The 23,087-nt window shown below is 40.7% G+C and overlaps 1 protein-coding gene across 1 annotated transcript in view; it reads left to right on the top strand.

The window, feature by feature from the left end:
- Positions 1 to 23,087, top strand: part of MACROD2 (mono-ADP ribosylhydrolase 2) — a 2,059,774-nt gene that overhangs the window by 1,907,394 nt on the left and 129,293 nt on the right. The window contains exon 11 of the mRNA XM_058684846.1: positions 2,239 to 2,322. Coding sequence (XP_058540829.1) covers positions 2,239 to 2,322 — 84 coding nt within the window. The remainder of the gene's footprint in view (positions 1 to 2,238; positions 2,323 to 23,087) is intronic.

Here is a 23,087-nt window from a genome sequence, read left to right as displayed (position 1 = left end):
GCTTGGGTAAAGGAGAAATAAAACCAATTGGAAATGAAATTCTCAAGACACTACTAGGTACCAGGGACACAAGAGAGATTAGGAAAGACAAATGTCCTTTTCTCAAGGAACTTACTTACATTCTTAGGAGGTGGGATGGAGAAGGGAGACATACAATAAAGAAATAAAGAAGGGGACAAGATAATTTCAGATATATCAAATGATGTATTTGAGAGAGATTTCCCTTACAAGGACCCTTCATATTAGGTATTCAGGGAAGGCCTTTCTTGGGAGCTGAATGTGGTTTGAGATTAAAAATGGAGAAGAAGATAGACATATCTTCTTCTTGGGGGAGAAGAAGAATAGCAGGTGTGAAGATTCCAAGGCAGAAACTAGCCTAGTAATGGTTGAAGAACACACAATGGCAGCCAGTAATTCTGACGCCAAAACACAAGTGGGAAATGAGGCTAGAGCGGTAGGTAGAGCCCAAATGGCATGTTGCCCTGGCCCATGAAACTGGATTTGGATCAATCCAATTGGTCTCGGTCTGTGATCCAAGACCAGTGGCAGGCAGGTAAGCAACAGAATCTGGTTTATGTTTAAAAGATAACTCTGGTTGCTACAGGGAGAGTAATTTTAGGGAAGTTAGAAAGCCAGAAGGTTACTGTAATAACCCAGATAAGAGATGCAGATGATTCCACAGAATGAACACCACGGATGAATATGGGATAGAATTTGGAGCAGAGATGATAGGACTTATTACTTCCTGGGAAAGTAAATGAAAGGAAATATTAAGGACAATAGCTCAGTTTTGAGGTTTACACTCTTGGGTAGGTAGTGAGATGTGAAATACTCTGGAGAGAACAGGTTTGCCGACATCAAGAGTATTGTTCCAGCTGTGCTTAATGAGATTATTACATAAATTTGAAATGCTTGGTGAGAGCTGAGTGAGGGAAAATCATTAGGGCTGGAAAGAGGGAGGCACAGTTAAATCCCAGCCCTGAAAGGAAAATAGGAGAGATGGTAGTTACAGGACCCAGGAGACAGAGAGGGTCAAGTGGAGGAAGCCAACAGATTGGGGTTGTAAGCTTATGGAGGGGTACAGTAAGCCCTTGAAGACCACTGGTCACTTAGGAATAAAGCCAGAAATTTCACTGGTGCATAGAGACCCGTATCCCAGGGCACAGCTGGGTGGGAAGTGAGGTAAAGAATGGAGAGTGGATATGGAGGTGCAAAGAGAAGACATCCAGTCAGGATATAAAACAAGATGTCATGTAGGCAGTTGAGGATATGCTTTGAGCTTAGTAGAGAGACCAGGACTCGAAATACAAATTAATGCCTAACAAAGTATCTATATCTGAATGGGATGAATTTAGAGAGATAATTCCTAAAACCATCTTTAGAATTTTTCTTTCTGTTTAAATTCTTCAGAATTTAAATTATTAGCCTCCTTGGATAGACTTGGCCCGAGGGTATTGGGAAGCAGTGAGAAAAGTGGGAAACATAATAATTAAACTGGGGACATATAGAAGTTGTTTAGAATTTGGACTACTAAAGAAACCTGCTAAATGGAGGATAATTTCAAGCACCGCGCCCCCCCCACCCCAAAATGAGACATCGCAGCTTCATCTGGCTCTACTTGAAGGACGTAGTAAAAGGAAATTGCACAATGGCCAGCTATCGGTTAATCCATGAAGTTTTAAATCAATCTCCTGTGGAGGAAAAAAAAAATGGGGTTTCCTTGTGGAGAATTTCTTTTAATTAAAAAAAGAGAGCATCTAAGTGGCACCCGGGTGGCTCAGTCGGCTGAGCATCTAACTCTTGATTTCCGCTCAGGTCACGATTTCACAATTCAAGCCCCACGTGGGGCTCTGTGCTGGCAGAGTGAAGCCTGCTTGGGATTCTGTCTCCCTCTCTGTCTGCCCCTCACCTGCTCACTCTGTCTCCGTGTCTCTCAAAATGAATAAATAAACTTTAAAATAAAATAAAATGAGCATCTAAGTTTTCACATTTGTGCGAATCATTAATAACGGTAACGAAAAGATGTTTAAGCTGAAGCCTGAATGCCCGTCTATGTGCACTGGAGAATCACAGGCTGTTGCCGAAATTCAGCTTAGCCAAAATGACACATGAACCTGTGATCAAGCTTCACTGCACATGTGGGTTTACTGCGGGGGTAAGAAAAAGAACTTTAAGTTTCAACATAATTTTAAATATTTAATACCTACATAAGAATGTTTTAAATCTTTATGCTTCCAGAGGTGTTAGAGCCAAAAGGCCTCTCTCCACCCCACAAGAAGAGCAAAGCAAAGAAGCCAGAGGGTTCCAAAGACTCTAGCGAAGGTGAGTCCTTTTCTTCTGGTCTCTAAAAAATTACTCCCTGAAAAGAAACTTCTGGTTAGTGTTTACATTACACATGTGCTCTCATGTTCGGATGTTCCTGAGGGTGCAGAAATCACAGAAAAGTTCTTTATCCTTTCCTAATATGTTGATCCTCCCCTGAATGTGAGAAAAAAACACCAGATTTAGGTTTAACTTGTGAAGGTAAAAACCAAGTTGAAGAAGACGGTTTCTCGGTGCAATGTATTTTCTGTTCCTACAAATGCTCAAATTGCAGGTGGTGCTTACAAGTTAGGTGGAGACCTCTAGGTGACAAGCAGTGTGTGGCCTTTGCCTTATTGAGATCATTTGCTTTTTTTCACGAACACATTCTGAGTCCTGAATCCAAAGTCAGGAGTGGGTGCGGAAATTCTTCCAGTCTTTAGTGTTTCCTTCCACTCTCAAAAAGCCAGTGTTATCTTTGCATTGAATGGGCAGGTCCCATTGGGCTCAGTTTTCTGAAGAAATGAAGCTGTCTCTTTTACTTAGTGGCCACGCTAAGTGCCACCTACAAGGTATTCAAATTTTTCTCTGAAAATGTAAATTAGGTATTTTTTAAGGGGATCTATAACATACACGAGTATGCGTGAACTTCTTCAAGGGAAATGTATTTATGCTTTCTACTTTCTGTCTTTGGAGCCTCACTTTCACTCCACTGTGAAATGGAGAGTATGATAATGCTGGTGGTGTCGGCTTGAGTCTTTGGGGAAGATGCCAAGATGAAACAGAAGTGCAGGAAATGTGAAGGCAGAAAAGCCTCAAAGGCTAAAATGGGGAGGAGCAGGGGAAGGAGCAGGAGGAGGAAGAGGAGGGAAGGAAGGAAGATTAGCTAGGAAGAGCCAGTCTGCAGTGCAGTCTGAGAAAGTCTGGGGAGGCTCAGAACAAATCCCGGCCATTACAGTTGACCTGCACCGGGCAGGAATGGCCGGGCTCCAGGATCCCTTTCCTCCAGCTCAACTCACTGGCTGCAAGCAGCTTGGGGAGAAAGTGGCTGCCGTGTGATCTCCAAAGTGTGGCCAGTGGATGCTGTCAGCTAACTCCACTCCTGGCATCACATTCTCTCTTGAAGGGAGATCCTGAGCATCTCACCTCCGTGACAGCATGGCCTCTGCATGAGTGCGGGGGTTCCAACACTGCCTTCACCCTCACCTCTGTTCAGAACCAGCCGAGAAGGCAAAGCTCTAAGAAAGTTTGAAATCAAAAACATTAGCTTTGTTACTAATGAGGTTAGTTCAGAGCATCTGGTGGCCCTGCCCCCAAATGGGTGTCCTACATGCTGGACTTCACTCCTGAATATGAAAGGCGTAACCTGTGTCCCCTCAGGAGCAAGTACCACTGTCCACGGTATCCCCATTGCCTGGACAGAGGCTACCCTGAGCTTATTAAATGTAAAAGAACAGATCAGGACATGCCCTCTCTGTGGACAGGTGGGTCTGAGAGAGACTCAAGATGGGACTGTTTCTGGGGTACCTGGGTGGCTCAGTAATTTAATCCTCCAATTCTTGATGTTTGGCTTAGGTCATGATCTCACAGCTGTGTGATCGAGCCCCGAGTCAGGCTCTGCACTGAAAGGATAGAACCTTCTTGGGAATTCTCTCACTCCATCTCCCACAGCCCTCCCCTGTTTGTGAGCTCTCTCTCTCTCTCTCTCTAAAAAAAAAAAAAAAAAAGGACTGTGTCTTCCCCCAGGCTTGGATAAGTGAAGGGAGGATGGAGAGAAGGGCACAGCAGTGAATGTTCTCTGCCCTTTGGTTGAGGGGTGAGGGATAAACATTTCCACCTAACAGTTAACAGCAGAAATAGTGTGTATAAAGTGCCTAGCAGGGGCCTGGCATTCATGATGGCTATTATAATTACCAACATAATCAGCACCATGAGAGGGTGCCCACCGTCCTAATTCACTGAAATGGGCTTGAGAGCTTAGAATCATTCAGAGGAGGACACTTAGAATCACGGAGTAGGCCGGCAACTCTAACTGGCCCCACGCAGTAAGAAACTGTCCAGGCATTCATCTCCTACCCTAATGATGTCATTTCCTGGATAATCTCTTCAGCCCATGAGATGAGGGGCAAAACAACAATTGCCTTTTTCTCAGAGAGGCTCCACCTCCCCTAGCAGTTCCTGTCTTCAAAAGTTGTTTTCCAGAGCCTGAACCTGTTTTCTTTGCGAGTGTCACATGGTGAGCCCTGAACTGTAGCAGCTCTGCCACCTTAAATTAGCAGGAGTATTCCTCCCAGTTGCTCCTTCAAATGTGTGGAAACTTCTTTCACCTCCTAAATAATGTGCATTGTTTAGCACATCATTCCATAATCTCAGTATGACTAGGTAATATGGCTTTACCTCACCTGAATATATGGTCGCAGAATGTGCTCGGAGGCGCAAAAGTGCCAGGCATGTTGTGTCTGTGGCATCATGGTGAAATGTAAATGTTAGCCACTCCATAGAAACAGGAATTGTGTGTTTGTTTCTCAGATGACTTTTAGGACAAAAAACTAAAAGTTGCCGGGAAAACAGTGAAAAAAGGGAGCATAATCTGACATGCCAGTGGTAGATGATTCTATCATGGGCGCTCATTATTTGTCAGTTTCTACGTTGACAAAATAAACTACCTCCTGAATTCAGTACTGTTGCATATGTTTCACTTCCTCTCAGGATGAGAAGAGTTACAATCTTTAGCAAAGAGTTACAATTCTTTCCCATTGGATGCACAAATGGAATATTGTGTCCCTGGGGGAGGGGTAATGAGGATCATGACCCTTCTCTGTAGTCTTCTTCCCATTTTCGAGTTCAGTCCTTTCCCAACTTGGTCGTCTCCCTAAAATTGGAGAGAAGCTTCTGGTATTTTTATTTATAGATCACTCAGCTTAATTCCCCATCAGTTGGCCTCATCTCTCTTCTCCCCTACCTTTGGGTTCTCTGCCCTGATTCCAACTCTCAAAGGTCCTACTGATTACCTCAGTTTACCTTATAATAGCCATTTTCAGACAGGATCACAGAGAGTAGAGCTGGAACGCAATTTCACCTAGATTTTCTAGCATATATAACCATAACAACTATATTTTGATCCAGAAGAATTCTGCGAACATATGGGCAAGTTTTCTCATTCTACAGATCTGTTTTTAAAGCAGACTGCAAATGGTTTTCTAACTCACCCAAGTCCACCAGTTTGTTAATGTCAGAATGTCTTCTTTTTTCTAGAAACAACATACCTCCACTAATCCTTTTCCCTCTCTCTCTTCTGGAAACTAGAACTAGTTTTGTTGAAGGAGGCAATGTTGCCCTCATTGCAGCCTCCATTGAAAGCGTTATTACTTTAGTAAACATTGTACTCAAGTACTGAACATCAAAATAAATAATCAAACAATTTCTAAATGTATTTACTTGTATTTTTTATATTGTGGACTTTTGAATATAGTTTTATTCTCACTGTTTTGATTGAACTTTCATGGACCCCAGTGTTCTCTGACTTTACCCTCTGCAACACCATACCAATAATGAAATAATTAGTAACTTCAGATTGGCTGGCCTCTGATTTAAATGATAAGCCATCCATGAATCAGCAAATTATAGGCGCAATTGTTTAAGAAACACCCAGTGAATACAAGTTCCAGCAATTCCAGCTCTCAAGAATTTGGACCAATTTTCTTCTTACACAAACTTAATTGAAAGAATATCATTAGAAAACTTGGCACCATTAATAAACCATGCTCTTCTGACAGCTTTCCTCTATCTCCCACCGGGAAATTCTTTCGAATTTCCTTCATTGAAAATCTCTCAGGCTTTGTGTGAAAACATTATCATGTTGCCTTTTTTTATTAAGGCAGTTTTTCTGGGTAAAAAATTTGAGGTTGATTGTTATTTTCTTGCAACATGTAAGATTTTTTCCCCAGTCTTATCAATTCTGTAATTGTTAAGAAGTAATATCTCCATCTAGTAGTTTCTTTTTAGGAGGTCTGTCTTTTCTTTCTGGCTGCATTGACAGTCTGGTCATTATCTTTGATGTCACTCAGTTTCATTTTGATGTACCTCAGTGTGGGTTCCCCATTATCCTTCTTAGGATTTCATGTGCTTCATGGTTATGGGAATGGACTTTTTTTTTAATGTTTATTTATTTATTTTTTTTTTTGAGAGAGAGAGAGAGAGAGAGAGAGAGAGAGAGAGAGAGCATGAGAGGGGGAGCGGCAGAGGGAGAGGGAGACAGAGGATCCGAAGCAGGCTCCTCTCTGTCAGCACAGAGCTGATGTGGGGCTCGAACCCATGAACTGTGAGATCATGACCTGAGCCAAAACCAAGAGTTGGACACTTAACAGACTGAGCTATCCAGGTGCCCTAGGAATGGACATTTTTTAACTAAAGTTCTGATTTTTTTTCTATTACCTCACCATATATTACATTTCCACCACTCTCTATTCCTTCTTTCCCTGTCCTTCAGGACTCCTGTGTTTTTAGTTTGTTTTTTTTGTTTGTTTGTTTGTTTTCCCTTTTCTGTATCCCTATCTCTCTTTGCTACTCCTTTATGGTTATTTTTTCAAGCCTGTCACTCAATTTTCTAATTTTATTTAACTCTATTTAATCTGATTTCTGTTCTTATCACTTTAATTTTTACAAGTTTTATTTGGTTCTTTTTAAAATATGGCTGGTCATTCCTTATTTATTAACCACATAAAATATTTTTTTAAATAATCTGTATCTGAAATTTCAATATCTCTAGTCTGTATAAGTCAAATACTGTGGTTTATTGTGTTTTGCAGATTCATGATTACAGTAATTTCCTTACATATTCTGGGTTTTTTTATTGCCATGTTTTTTAGATTTTTATTTGTGGGAAGTTTTTGAAGTTGGATGAAGAGTTTATTTATTTACAGTTTTGTTTCTGAGATACCTGAAGATATTGCCAATTTAGGAAAACCTTAAACTATATACTTGGCTTAGAGTTTTTTTATTATGTTTTTTGTTTGCCACTTGATGCTAAGCCCATGTTAGTACATATATAAGATTAGGAAATCTCAACAGAGACTTTTTTCTTCCTTTCTTCCTCAGTGCTAAAATTGAGACAGGAAAATTTTGTACTATATTCAGGACAAAAGCACTGGTCCTACACCTCATGTGTGTGGTTCATTTGAACCAAAGCTCTAGTGAATGGTTCGCAAAGACTGTTCCTCCATCTGCATCACCAACATCCCTGGGAACTTGTTAGACTACAAATTCTCAGGCCCCATCTCAGACTTGTTAGAACTACAAATTCTAGGGCCCCATCTCAGGGGCCCTAGAATCTTGATTCAATCCCCTTCATCATTTCTGGCTTCTAAGGAGTTCCCTTTAAAAGCCACCAGTTCAGCCATGTATTCAAGAAATAGGTAGATAGGGGGCGCCTGGGTGTCTCAGTCCATTCAGCGTCAGACTTCAGCTCAGGTCATGAACTTGAGGTTCGTGAGTTCCAGCCCTGCATCAGGCTCTGTGCTGACAGCTCAGAGCCTGGAACCTGCTTCAGATTCTGTGTCTTCCTCTCTCTCTGTTCCTCCCCTGATTGTGATCTCTCTCTCTCTCTCTCTCTCTCTCAAAAATAAATAAACATTTATTATTATTCTCTCTCTCTCAAAAATAAATAAACATTTATTATTATTTTTTTTTTTTAATTGCTCTCAGGAACTTAGAGGAGTGGAGAAAAGGCAGGGGCAGATTTGGGAGAGTTCGATATTCAACTTTCTAAATTTGTGTGTAATTGAAAAAATATATATATGGTGAGAATTGTTTTATATATTTATCAAAAAACATATTTTCATTTAAAAACTAGAGACGTTATACTTCTAAACTTCAGTAGCAAATTTAGAATAGTAATTTTATCCAAACATTCATCTCCAAAGTCTTCAGTGGCTTTTGGTAATGAATGCTATTTTCCACCATCTTTTTGCAGAAAGCACTAGCACTTTGGCTCTCGCTCTACAATTGCCTCTTCATAGAATATTCAACAAGCCTTCATGGGATGCACATCCTTCAGGAACCCGAGCCCTTGCAGTGCTAAATCAAGCAGCCCTATACTGCACTTTAAAATATTAATGATTTCTTTTGTCAGATGAAATTACATGTGGAAACATTTTGCAAACTAGAAAGCACTATGCAAGTTTGAAGGATCTAATGTAGCTATTAGAGGTATTATTATTATTGTCTTGACTAAAATTAATTTTTCTGAACACATGAACCATTGGTGGAATGCACTTTGTATGTCCTAAGAGGTAGAATTTTCTCTCTGCCCTATTATTTTTCCTGCATATTAATGTATCATGTGACATGTTGTTTTGTGAGTAGCTGGACAGAAGGGACATTCTATCTTTCAGAATGCCATGCAGCAGTTCATGCGTTATATTCATAAGCATGATCTTTAATTTAATTTTTTGACGAGTGCAGCGAAGGATAAAATCAGGCAGTCACAATTTTGACTTTGCCATCACTCAAATGAGCTTAGTGACTGACCAGGTTTAAAGAAAAAAAAAAAAAGAGGAAGAAGCAGGAATGAGAAAAAGCAGCTTTCTCATGAAGTAAAGCTTTGTTTTATCCTCTAGACCTTAAAATACCAAGAATTTAAGCAAAGTGTAAAATTTCCATGGTGAAAATCAGAATACAATAAAAGTCCATGTCACCATCTTGTTTTAATTATGCTCTTTAAGTTCTGCATGATTCAAGGCCATTCAGAGCGAGCCCCCTGCCGCAAGTTAGTAGAAGGGTCCAATGATCATGCTCTCCACATTTACCCATTAAACAGAGCTGTGGTTCTGACCACAGAGTCCTGTTTCATTAGGATTTTAATTATTATGATTTCAAGTATTAAGGCATTTTCTATAAGCAAGAAGGATGAACCTACCTGGCCAGAGTAACCATGGGTGCTATGTGACCCAGGCAGCCCCCATTTATGCCTGTTGGCATTGGCGTATTATTGGTAATGTTGCCGTTCACTGTTGGAGGCCTCCTGGCTTGGGTTATCACATATGCGGACCCTCCTACCTGTGGAGAAAGAGCAGTTCAACAGAAGTGTGGACAGAACTTTTAACTGTACAACTTCTGCTTCCTACTCTGGCAGTTTTTCTAACCTAAAGGTCAGTTTCCTCATTGTTAAATGAAGGGAAAAACCTACTCTGTGGGAGTGTGGGAATTTAAACAAGATGATATGTGGAAACTGCCGGCACAATCTCTGGACAGAAGAGCCAGTCAGTCAAAGTGTACTGAATCAAAACAGGAGGAACTCCCTCCCTCAAAAACTCACCCACTTTGTTTACTAACGCTTGAAATTCCTTTCAATATCAACAAGAGTGTTCCAAATGGAGAAAAGACTTAAACTGCATTGGCTGAATCTCCTATCTCCCTAGGTGTTTTTCCTCTTCTCTCTCCTATAGGTTCACTAGCCCTCCTCGGCCCCCACAAACCACATTAGTTCCTGTCCCAAATGGACTTTCACCCAATCTACCTTCTCCTTGATCTCAATCCTTTTTTTGAAGATTTTATTTTTAAGTAATCTCTGCACCCAACGTGGGGCTCGAACTCACAACCCCAAAATCAAGGGTCATATGCTCTACCGACTGAGCCAACCAGGTGCCCCCCAATTTTTTATCTTCAAGTCAAGCTTCCTGAGAAACTGGTCTACCTCCAATATTTACCCCTCAATCATTCTTTGGCTTCTACTTCCTGCCTCTAAAATTGCATGGGGAGTACCATGTTAGATCAGGGGCATGAATGGGGAGGTGGTCTCTGGTTATGGGCTGTCAGTTCAGATCTGCCACTGAGACACACATTGTCCAGCCCCGTGGGCCCCTGAATTTTGGTAATTCTCTGATATTTTTGTAAAATGTTAGGAACAAGGATCTCTCTTCTGAGGCTTGGTCTTTTTCCAACTTCCTGTGGTCTTAGTCTCCTGGATAAGTGTTTCTCAAACTGTGGCCAATGGAACACTGTGGGTGGTCCCCAAAGCCCATTCAGGGGATCTACAAGGTCAAAATGAATTTCACATGGAGCTGTGCTCTCAGAAGTCTCCATTCACATTGAATACAGTGGGAACAGAGTCCCCTGGAGTTGTGCAAAATAGTGGTGTCACAGAGATTTCCCACAGCATCCTTCCTCCAGCCACATCAGTTTATCTCCCCACCATCCAGATATAGCTTTTCTAAGTATTCATTCCACATAGTTTTGTTAAATACACACTCATTGACAGCATAGGCACTGTTTTAGGGACTGAACACACACACACACACACACACACATACACATAAACCCTTTTTTTTTGTGGGGGGGGGCTTATATTCTAGGGTCTGTGGGGATGGTCATTAATAGATTTTAAAATAGTAAATAAAATATAATACATAGTAAGTCAAATGGTGACCCATGCAGTATTATTTATGTATTGCTGGCTGAAATTTTATCCCAAATGTAGCAGCTTAAAATACAAAATAGCATTTATTACATTAGACTTTCTGTGGATCAGGAATTGGCTTAGCTTGAGGGTTCTGGATCCGAATATCTGATGATAGTGTACGATATTCTAGGTCATAAAATTGTAGGTCATAGAAATGTATGGCTTCTGCCTGACTGTCTCTTGGATCACTCGCCCTGGGGTAAGGCAGCTGCCATGTCCTGAGGACACTCCACCAGCACTGTGGGAAGGTATGCATGGCAAGAAACTGAGGTATTGTGCCAACAGCAAGCATCAATGCTCAAGTCACTTGAGTGAGGCATCCTGGCGTTAGATGTGGTATCTGAAAGAGAGAGAGAGAGAGGAGTCAAGGATGAGTCTTTTTATATTCTCCACAAAAACTGAATCTAGAATAGAAGTTGTACCCGGCTTACACTTAGTTCAAACTTTCCAAGAAAAAGAATTCTTATTCCTACCTTCCATCATGTCTGTCCAGTAGTTCTCACTCCCTGCACCCTAGGAAGGCCACATTAGCCCATTATGAGGCTTTTTAATTTTCCAATTAAGCAAAAGCAAAATATTCAGGCATGAAGAAACTTATTGTCAATAACAACAAAATAGAGAAAACACAAATGTGTTAACAAGGAAGATAACTCACAGAAAAGATTGTTTTAGATGCTTTACATACTATAGACTCCAATATGTTCTCTCTCAACAAGAGGTGTTTATTACTGTTGTTGTCTTGTTTATTTTCAATCAGTAGTTTTCCCGTTAATGGATAATGGTGGAATTGCTGTCATTTATGATGAAAGCAAGAAAGAAATTAAAGAAGAAAAGAAAGTAGGACAGGAGGCAGGGAAGAAGAAAGGAAAGGGGAAATGTGGTTGCAAGCTAGTGGAAAGAGCCCTGAACTAGGAACCATTACACCTGAATTCTATTTTCAATCTTAGGCACAGGATCAAATCCTTCATCTAATATCCCTGAGGTCCCCTCTAAATATCAAATTCTGTAATTCTACATAACCATCAAATTCATGAGAATTGATTCTTTATGAGCTCTTTCTTTCATGCCCAGTAAATATTTTCATCCTTAATTTAAAAGTTTTGAATCATGAGTTTTAATAGCCAAATAGTCCTCTGAGAACATCTCATTTCACAGAAAGATGGGGAAACTTTCTTTTCAAAGTCCTCCAGAATTGTCCAGAGGACTCACATGAAAAGCGATCCTAAGTTAGCTACTAAAAGCCAAAGGGAAAGACAGTTTATCAGGCCATATACAATGTTTTGGGTTTTTTTTTAAGTTTCTTTCAGTGTTATCAGTATCTGTGAGTAATTCAGACTCTGCCTATTTTGATTTCCAAAACTGAGGATAAAGAATGCATTTGTTTTGTTTTGTTGAAGACTCAGTCCTTGGGTTTACAGAGCTACATTAGAGGGTTTGTTTTTTTTTTTTTTCCAGTGCTGGCACGGTGCCAAGAGGACATTTGATGGCTTATAATATTAGATATTAATTTTTAAGTAGAGAAAGGTTTGGTTTTGCTTTGTCTTTAAGAAGTATTGCTATCTGAACCTTGTTGGATTTTCACATTCGGGTTTTGCCGTTGTATTTCAGAATTTCAATTTTCTACTGTAACAAAGTTGTGCTTTCCAACTATCCCGGAGAGAGTCTTAAACCAGTCCACCTAGGCTGGAATTACCTTGATGCGCAGCAGGCTCTCCTAATACCTTGCTCTAGCATGCCTCTTCACCCCTAACTCCTGCCACTCTGGAGCCACCAGAGGCAGTCTTAGGAAATGACTCCCATCTCCAGGGATTGCCCTGCCTGAGGAACGACACAGAGAAAAACAGGGTATTCTATTCTCCTTGGATAAAAACACCGGCAGATCGCTAGAATCATTTCTCAATTCTCTGTCCTAAGAATTCCCTACTGATCTCTAACAATCTTTGCTGCTGGCAGAAAGAAAATAGATAGGGGGTTTGGGGAGGAAAGGGGTGGAGGGATGGGGAGGTTTGCTCTAGAATGCAGGGTGAAAGTGGGGTGGTTTTGCTGAGTGTTTGGTGAACGGTGCAAACTGCTACTCTCAGGGGAGCTTCTTATTCCTTCAATCTAAAGCTGCCACTTACGGTGAATGCTAAAAACGTAGATTCTTGCCCTCAGTCCCAGCCTGCCACCAAATCAGAAAGCTGTATTTTAACTCAGTGCAGTGCATCTTTGGAGCACCATTTTTATTTCAAACTTGGTTTTTATTTTAGACAAATAATCTCAAACTTAGAGCAAATTTGCAAGTACAAAGAAACATTTTCTTCTTGAACCACTCAGGAGTATGTTGCAGATCTGGTGCCCCTCACCCCCAAATATTTCACTGTGCACTTTCTGCAAACATGAGCAGCCCTCCTAAGTGAGCAGAATAGAAAGAAAAATCAGAAAGTGAACACTGATACATTACTACCTTTAATACTCAGACCTTATTTAAGTTTCCCCAATTTCCCCAATAATGTCTTTTGTAACGAAGAGATCCAGTTCAAAATCACATGTCTGATTTTGTTGTCCTATCTCTACTCTCCTGCCTCCAGTTGGGAAGAATTCCTAGGTTTTAATTTGACTTTACTGACCTTGATGCTTTTGAAGATTGCAGGCTAGTTATAGTGTCGAATGTTCCCAATTTGGGTTTGTCCGATGATTTTTCATGACTGGATTCAAGTTATGGATCTTTACAGAGCTGTCACAGAGGTGATGCTGTGTTCTTCTCATGACATGATGTAAGTCACCCATGACTTCAATATGACCCATCACTGATGATGCTCACTTTATTTGACCAAAGTGGTATCAGTAAGTGTTCATCACTGTGTAGCTGCTCTTTTCTCTATTTGCAGTTAATGTACATCTTGTGGGGAGGTGCATTAAAACTATGTAAAATATTCCACTATTCACCAGTCTTTCATTTATTCATTTATTTATTTATATTATTTTCAACTCATAATTTTTTTTATTGTATTCAATGGATCATACTTAGTTTCTATCAAGGGCCCCATCCTTTAAGATGGCTTCTGTGCCCTTTAGATATGTCCCCATCATTCTTTGACCATCCCTTGCTTTCCGGACAACCAGATGGCCAAGCTCATATTATACTTTCCATGCCCCAGCCCCGATGGCAGCCATTTCTTCAAGGAGCTTTGACTCCTTTTAGTGCAGAGTAGTATTTAGAAACCAGATCTTGGTGCTAGGTGTGTGGATCACAACTTGAGAAACATTATCTAAAATAGAATGACCAGATTATCTTGATGGTTCATTGTGAGGAACCAGCCAACAGGATTGAGCCTTCTCTGTGACTTCCTCTCATCTCATGGACCTTCCACTACAACTATGGCTGAGACAATAAATTACCCATATCTGGTTCAACCTTCAGACTGCAGCCCAGCATGGTTACAGATAGTGGCTAATTAGCTAGTGACTAGTATTTCAAAAAGCAGAAGATTACTGGTGATCTTGATACTACAAAAAGACAGCTGTTTCAGGTTAATTGTTAATCAACTGCCTCAGCCAGTGTTGATCAGGTTCCCTAAGCAGCCCTGGTTACACGTTAGAATCTTCTGGAGAACTTTTAAAAATCCCTGCTTCTGTGTCTCACCTCCAGACCAATTAAGTCCAGCCTTTGGCAGAGGAACCCAGGCAACAGTTTTTTGTGGGTTTTTTTGATTTTTTTTTTTTTTTTTTTTTTTTTTGCTTTTTTTTCCAGACAACAGTATTTTTTTAAGCCTTGGGCAATCCTCATATGGAATCAAGGTTGCCAGTCATAGGTTTACACACCCTGTTTCCTGAGAATTTGGTACAGGATCACAAGTTCTCTCAATGCCAAAAGTAATTGGCCTGCCTGTATTGATTAGGCACTGAGACAGCAACATCGACACTTCCAGACATATAAAGGGCCATTTAGCTGACATTTATTGTGCACATTTAATGTGCCAGACATTTTTTTTCTAAGCACTTCACATCTACCTCCTTCAATCTTTAGAACAATACTCTTGAGCATGTGCTGTAATATCCCCATTTTACAGATGTGGAAACTAAGGCACAGAGAAGTGAAAAAAATTACAGAATGTCACATGACTAGGAACTCTGGGAAATCAGGCCTAGAAGTAGTTTGGTGCCAGACCAAATGCCAGTGCTTACACTTTGCGTTTGAGAACACAAAATTCTTTTAGTGTGTGATTTCAGAGTCACCTAGAGGGTTTAGAACTGAGGCCCAGGCTCACCGAAGGACAGGGAGTGGGCCTTTACACTTTTACCAAGGTCCCCACAAGTTCTCCACAGAACGGGCAATCTGCAGGAGAAGGGTAATATACTAGAGAAAAGTCTGAAACAGAAGAGCTTGCAGACAGGAAAGAAGCAAAGGGCCCAAGCGACAGAGACATCGGACTGTGAAGTGGATGTGGACTGGGGGCTCTGATAGGAAGAACTTTGAAAACCCGGCAGAGGAGTCTGGACTTTATTTACTGATATCTGACAGCCATGCTGGGCTTTTTCACCATGAAAGTGACATGGGGCTCCTTGTATGAAGTTAAAACGAAACACACAGTGACACTCTCTACATTAAAGCTAGATCCCAAAACAGACCTGGATGAAAATCTTACCAAGACATTTTCAATTTGACAAGTCATGGAAATAATGCACTTGATAATAATGAGCTATATGGTCAGAAGATACACATTACCACTATTTCTGGTCAAAGCTATTTTACTGCACATAGAGACCAAACATACACTTTGCATATCGGTAAAGCAGGCGCACCAAAAATAAATGAGAAAAGCTCAGCTTTGGTTAATTATCCAGAATATTATAATCAGGTAATTTAAAGAGAAATTTTCTTTTAAAGCACACATGGAGATGGGGCCATGTTAAGATATATGTGTGTGCATATATAGATAGATATTTAGATATAGATATGGATATGGATATGGATAGATATAGATATAGATACATTTTAATTTTAATGTGAGGATGGGGGAGAACACCAAAATCTGTTTGGTGCTTAGGATTTCTGAAAGCCTTAATTCAGCCCTATTGTCAAATTTGACTTGTTCATTATGTAATACCAAATTCGCAAATTAGCAATAATGTAGGTATGCCTTAGAATTATCTCCTCACTTTTTGTAATTACTAAAATACACCCTAGGGGCACCTGGGTGGATCAGTCAGTTAAGCGTCCAACTTTGGCTCAGGTCATGATCTCATGGTGAGTTCTAGCCCCGCGTCAAGTTCTGTGCTGACAGCTTGGAGCCTGGAGCCTACTTCTGGTTCTATGTCTCCCTATCTCTCTGCTCTTCCCCTGTTCACACTCTGTCTGTCTGTCTCTCTTTCTCTCTCAAAAATAAATAAATATTAAAAAAATATTTTTAGGGGCGCCTGGGTGGCTCAGTCAGTTAAGCGTCCGACTTCAGCTCAGGTCACGATCTCGCAGTCCGTGAGTTTGAGCCCCACGTCGGGCTTTGGGCTGATGGCTCAGAGCCTGGAGCCTGCTTCCGGTTCTGTGTCTCCCTCTATCTCTGACCCTCCCCTCTTCATGCTCTGTCTCTCTCTGTCTCAAAAAAAAAAAAAAAAAAAAAAAAAAAAAATTACTATTAACAAAAATATATTTTTAAATAAAATTTAAATATACCCAAAACGAAAGTAATTTCTATATTAATGGCAAGGTTCACTGTGATTGTGAACATTTTGCTAATTTCCCTCACTGGTTGTTCTGCTACATAATAGGTGGTTTCCCCAGATCCTAACTGCCATCTGTCTCTGTGCATAGATGCAGAGATAGAAAGGGTAGCAGTCGGGAAAAAATTTAATAAGGCCTGAGTGTTCATTTGCCAAGGGGCTACCCTGACTGGACCCTCGCCCTTGAGCTTTGGGCTCATTAGCCAGCGCTTCTCATCTAAGTTTCATTATCATCTTCCCTAAAGGAGCTGTCTTAGGACATTCTGTCCTAAGTCTCCCCTGAGATTTTCATACCACAAGTATGCTGTATATCTGTTTATGTACTGTGGCCTTTTGGAGGTCCCCCCCCCCGCCCCCACCTAGGAACAAATGTTTACCCCACAATGAGAAAAAATGGGCTGCACCAGTGAAGGTATTTGCAGGGAATTGGAGGGTGGGAGAGACCGTAGAGCATTGATTCTCCTGGACCTTCGCTACCAGACACAAATAGCTGCCTTCCTTCACCGGAGGCCACAGCCCTTGTAGGCGGCCCTCTCCATTGCTAGCTCTTGCTTGGTTTCAGTTAACCAACCACTCCCTCCCCTCCTCTCAGGCCTGGAGATGGTGAGGGCTTTCCCCTGTTGTTAGAGCTGTGGAGCTTCGCTGTCCTTTATTCCTTCCCTTGATTCTGTGCACGTCTTTTAAAATATCCCTTCGTGAGCTTTCTCACACCCTTTTGAATGGGCTTCTGCTTCCTCCTGGGATCATGGTTGGTCTCTTCCAGCTGGAATCCCTACCACCTTGTGTGACCGAGTCTCCAAGACACAGTGTCACTTCAACCACGTTCTATTTTTTGACACCTTCCTCTTTTCCCTCTTTGGAAGTCTTGTTCTTCTCTTACTCTTCCTTAGCAACAAAGCCTACTCTTTAAAATGCACTCTTGTGGCGGTGGTTCAGTTTTCTTCATCTTATTTTCTGCATTGCTGTTGCATTTTCATTGACTTTCCATGAGATTTGCGTTTGGATATTAAACCATGGAAATCTTAACTGCTTGCATGCTTGAAGTTTCTCCTTCTTAATTTTACAGACACCAAATCACCCTGATGGACAGGCTCCTGAAAGCTTTCTCCCCACAAGTTAGTACTCTCGATTAGCAAGAGGGAAAAATGTCTGTTCCAGGTATTACAGCTGCATAACAAATTACTGTAAAATGTATTGGCTAAACATAACGATGTTTATTTTATCCACAAATCTGCTCAGTGGGGATAGTTTATTTCTAACTCCATTCAGCATCAGCTAAAGTAGCTCAGAAATTGGGAGATGGTATCTTCAGATGTTTGCTCACTCACCTGTCTGAGCCCTGAGTTGGGGAGACTCAAACAACAGAAGGCTGGAATAATCACAGCTCCTTGGACATCTCTCTAGCTTGATGTAGTCCCTCCACACAATCTACCAGCATGAGGAGCTTCAGGGAAATCTTGCACATTTATTCAGAGCTCTCAAGGTATCTATCTCCAGAGCAAAAGTGAATTAGAATCCACATCACTTTCTATGGCCAAGTCTCAAAAGCCATACAGTGTTGTTTTGACCACATTCTCATCACATTCACATCAGTCGAGACAGCTAACAAATCCTCCCAGGTTCAAGAGGAGAGAACATAGACCCTTTCCTCTTGATGGTTATTGTCAATGTCACATTAGAAAAAATATATAGTGGAAGGGGACAATCTGCTCCGATATCCATTATACTTACATACAGGAATATATACATATATATATAACTTAAAAAAAAAAAAAAACTTTGTGGAATGAGATTCTGAAAGAAATACTTGGGACTATTAATGGAAAGCAAGCACAGATAGGAAGATATGAGTGTGGAAGTCTTAATATCTATTTTATATAATCATAGGGCTTAGGATTCAAGAGTGGGGAGATCAAGAGTGGGAACAGTTGGGAGAATAATAACTCTGGATTCTTGCCTGTTCTGATTGGCCTTAGCAAGTCTCTGATCTCTGTCAAATGAAGGATTTAATCTCTATGATCTTGATGGTCTCCTCCAAAGTGCCTGGTTCTATGCAAGGTTGAAGTTCAGCTACACCATCATAAACTCACCATCTCTGTTTCCTGTTTAAAATTACTCTCCTACACAATTTGCTGACTCTAAATTCTGTTGCTTTTGCTGAGCAGTCACACTCTGCTGTCTATGTGGCTCTACTAAATCAAGTGTGAGCTTCAAGTCCTTGATGGCACCACACATTATTTCAAGAGTTATTCTTCCTTTGTGTATGAAAATTTGCATTTTGAATGTGTGCCATCAGAGGAGTAATAGGAAATTGGGGATTGTACTGTAGCCGAGTTAAAGGACATATATAAACAGGTATATATACATACATATATATATATATATGCACACATGTTATGCTGGCACTCTTCTTCTCTAAGAGACAGTTTTGATGGTACATGAGGGTATAAAAACACCAGATCCAGAGGGCGGGGGGTATAAAATAAATGGGAACTAGACTAAAAGGCAACCCCAGAACTGTCTATGAAGTTCTCTCTGGAAAGTATCTTCATAAATGATACACCCCGTAGGCACTTTCCGGTGATGGTCACCACAGAGCTCTGCATGTCTGAGACCCTGAAATGGTGACCACTGCATATGACGCTGCACAAGCCAGTCCATGGGTATTTTTAAATCAGAAATTTATAAAACTCCCAGAATATTGCTGATTTGCAACTGAGTGTGAGAACCACAAGCAGCCCACCACATGGTTTATATAGATCAAGACGTTCAGATTTGAGGACAGAAAGCCAAATCAAACAAACTGGTTTAAGCAAACCTCTGTCTTATAAACTCAGGCATTGCTGGATTGGAAAATAAAACAATTGCATCAAGACTGAATTTCTCTCCCCATCTCTGTACTGGCTTCATTTCAGAAATCCTCCTCTTGCTGGGGCCACCAGCAATCCTCTCCCAGCCCCAGTAGGAAAAAAAAAAATGCTTCTATTGCAACAACTCTAACAGAAGATGCAGAATTGAGTTTCAGTGCCTCTGATTAGCCAGTCTTGGTCAAGCACCACTTCCAGGGACTTGCAAAGATCAGACTAGGCTTGGATCACATGACCACTCTGGGCTAGAGGAGTGAGGGAGGAGCCCTCTGTGCTTGAGAGGAGGGTGGAGTGGTTCTCCAGAAGAAAACAGGGGCATTACCTATTATTATTATTATTATTATTATTATTAATTAGTATTATCTATCACACCCCTTATCAGTGAATACTATTGATTAATGAATTGTTGTGTCTTAGTTCTCTAAGACAGGCAATCACAGTTAAGAAAACATAATGTTATGGCCAATAGCAACTCCCCACTTTCCACTCTTTCTGATCTGAGAGATCAAAAGTGAATTTGCCTTAAAATCCCACCTTGAACTGGAGAGGTACAGAGAGAGAAGCTATAGCTAAGCAGTACACAACCAGAGATACATGACAAAAATGGGAAAAGAACAGGGCAAGTGAAAGTGACCATAGCAAGGACATTTAAAATAAAAATCAGTGTGGTGGGAGAAGTGATAAAACATCAGAGGGGGAATAAAGGCAAGATAGAGAAAAAAGAAAAAGAAAGAAAGAAAGAAAGAAAGAAAGAAAGAAAGAAAGAAAGAAAGAGAAAAAGGGAGAAAGAGGCACCTGGGTGGCTCAGTCGGTTAAGCATCCGCCCCTTCGGCTCAGGTCATGATCTCACTGTCAGTGAGTTCCAGCTCCGCGTCAGGCTCTGTGCTGACAGCTCGAAGCCTGGAGCCTGCTTCAGATTCTGTGTCTCCCTCTCTCTGACCCTCCCCGTTCATGCTCTATCTCTCTCTGTCTCAAAAATAAATAAACATTAAAAAAAAAAAAAAAAAAGGAAGAAAGAAAGAAAGAAAAAAGAAAAGAAAGACAAGTCGTGACTGTCTGTCTGTGGTGGCTGGGATGTTCCCACAGGGAACAGAGTTGTGGAAAGATATCTTGTAGGCAATACACAGAGAACTTCTAGAAAGTGAGCAGTACCATTAGCCAAAAAGAGAATGCATTAGAAGGCAATGTGGAATTAGACTTTTTAAATTTGTGTGATCGCTTTTTAAAATGTCATTTCTAAATCTCCAAGTTGTTTGACGGTGAGTCAAAGGAATACCCAAAGGACTGTTGATGAGTGGCTTCATTCAGTCGCAGCCCCAGGCAAAGGTGAAATTTGAGCTTCTGTTTACACTCGGAAATTCTTTGGATTGTGTGTTAACCTCCTCTGTAGAAGCCTGATGTTTATATATTGGCAGCCAAGGGGAACTGCTTCCTTCTTGGTGTTCACTGGCTGCCCAACTTCCTTATCTATCCCTTATTACATTAGCTAAGGTGGGGCCTCATCATCTGCTTGGGTTTCAGCCACTTAGCCAGCTCCAACTTGCAGTAACTGGGGTCCTGCAGCGCTGTTTCTGCATGTCGAGGCTTCCTCAGGATGCATTTTAGAAAATGGATCTTAGAAATAATATGAGAGCCAGTTTGTGGGTTAAAGACCCAATTTTGAAATTTGGACACCAGTCTTAGGAGGCTGAATCTTGAGGCTTTACTTTTCAATTTATTCATGGACACCATGCAAGGTTAGATTTACAACTACTAAGTTGTACAGGAACAGGTTTGAAGCAGTCTGTCTCAATGACCACAAGAGTTAGTGATGATTAAAACATCATATCCCTCACTGGTACCTGGGTGGCTCAGTAGATTGAGCGTCTGACTCCTGATTTCAGCTCAGGTCATGATCTCACAGTTCCTGAGTTTGAGCTCTGGTTGGGCTCTACACTGACAGCACAGAGCCTGCTTGGGATTCTCTCTCTCTCTCTCTCTCTCTCTCTCTCTCTCTCTCAATCTCTCTTTCTCACTCTCTTTCTCTAACTCTCCCCTGCCCATGTCCCCTCTCGCTGTCAAGTGCATGCTATCTCTCTCTCTCTCAAAATAAATAAATAATCATTAAAAACCAAACAAACAAAACTATCATATCCCTCAATTACCAGAAGGTGCCTTCAGAGGAGACTTTTGGTGTGTAAACAGGATGTTTACTGGGACTAGGAATGAGAAGCAAATGAAGCCCTGAAATAAACGATAGTGATGATTTCACATTGAATCTGTGCCTCAAAATTTAATCTAATTATGCATAAATGCATAAAATGCATAAAATCTAATTATACGACAATGAGTATTTTCATACAGTAAATTAGGAACTTGGGAGCATTTTCCTGGCCTAAGGTCAGTTGGGGAGGCACTGTGCCATGTGTCATGGCAGAAAGGGTACAGGCTCCCATGGCAGCCAGATCAGGGTTTGAATTTCAGCTCTACCACTTAGTGGCCTATAGACTAATAAGTCTTTCTACACCACAGAGTTCTCTTCCGCGAAATGGGAATAATAATCTTTACTTCCTGGGATTTGGGCAAGGATTAGAAGCAAAATATAAAAGAACAAGCCTAAAGTCTGACGAGTAAATATACAGTAGGCACTCAAAAATGAGGGCTGTTGGGGTTCCTGGGTGGCTCAGTCCGTTAAGCGTTCAAATTTGGCTCTGGTCATGATTTCACGATTCAGGAGTTTGAGCCCCACGTCGGGCTCTGTGCTGACAGCTCAGAGGCTGGAACCTGCTTCAGATTCTGTGTCTTCCTCTCACTCTGCCCTTCCCCTGCTCACGCTCTGTCTCTATCTCTCGAAAATAAATAAACGTTTAAAAAATTATGACTATTATCATTATTATTATTATTATTATACGTAACAGAAATTCAGTTTTTCTCTCCATAGGAAAAATTCTAGGGAAAAATAAAGCCTTTTTAAATAGCCTGAGTATAGAATTGAAAACTGACTTAGTCCGATAAAATCATATCAAGGGCAGGGAAGTTTTGCTAGCTTCTCAGAAAAAGTATGGTCAAATTATTTTTTTCTCTTCCATGTGTAGTCTTTCCTTAGAGAGATTTAAAACTTTTACTTTCCTCCATGTAGAAACATTCCTGGCCATCTATCTGTTGCTATCCCATCAATAAGTCTGCCATTATTCCTTCAACAGGTGCCAACCAAAAGAATCATAAGCCTTTATGAGCTAACAGTGAAGTTTCAGCCGAGAAAAGAAATAAAAAGCCAGTTTCCTGAAAATTATAACATATACAAGTTTGGAACATACTTGTTTGTTCGTGTCTTTCTTTTTTAGTTTATAGAACACCCTTTGCTCTTTATGTTGAAAAACTGTCAATTATTACTGACTGTTGGCCACTTTTTCATCTTCGAGGTAATAGGTTTCTACTATAAAACTTCAACTCTGGTCAGCGCAGACAATGCATTATAAAAAAATATAAGGAGCACAAATGCAGCCATGAGGTCTCATGTGTGTTTACCTGTAAAAATGAAAGGGCTTATGGTATTTTAGAGAAGTAACTTTTTTTTTTAATACTAGGCACTCAGTAAACATTTCTGGGTAACCAAATAAATGAACAAACAAATAAGCAAATGAACAAAGGGAATTTACCACAACTACAAATCATTTCTCTTGAATGAAGTGTACTGCTTGCTTTCCTGGAAAAAAAAAAAAAGTCAAATTAAGATAAATCATTGTTGAAAGAGTTCTTTAGGGAATAAAAGAGCAGTGAAC

This window comes from Neofelis nebulosa, chromosome 9, assembly GCF_028018385.1.
Source record: "Neofelis nebulosa isolate mNeoNeb1 chromosome 9, mNeoNeb1.pri, whole genome shotgun sequence".
In the NCBI taxonomy this organism is placed as follows: Eukaryota; Metazoa; Chordata; class Mammalia; order Carnivora; family Felidae; genus Neofelis; species Neofelis nebulosa.
This window is presented reverse-complemented; position numbering and strand designations above follow the sequence as displayed.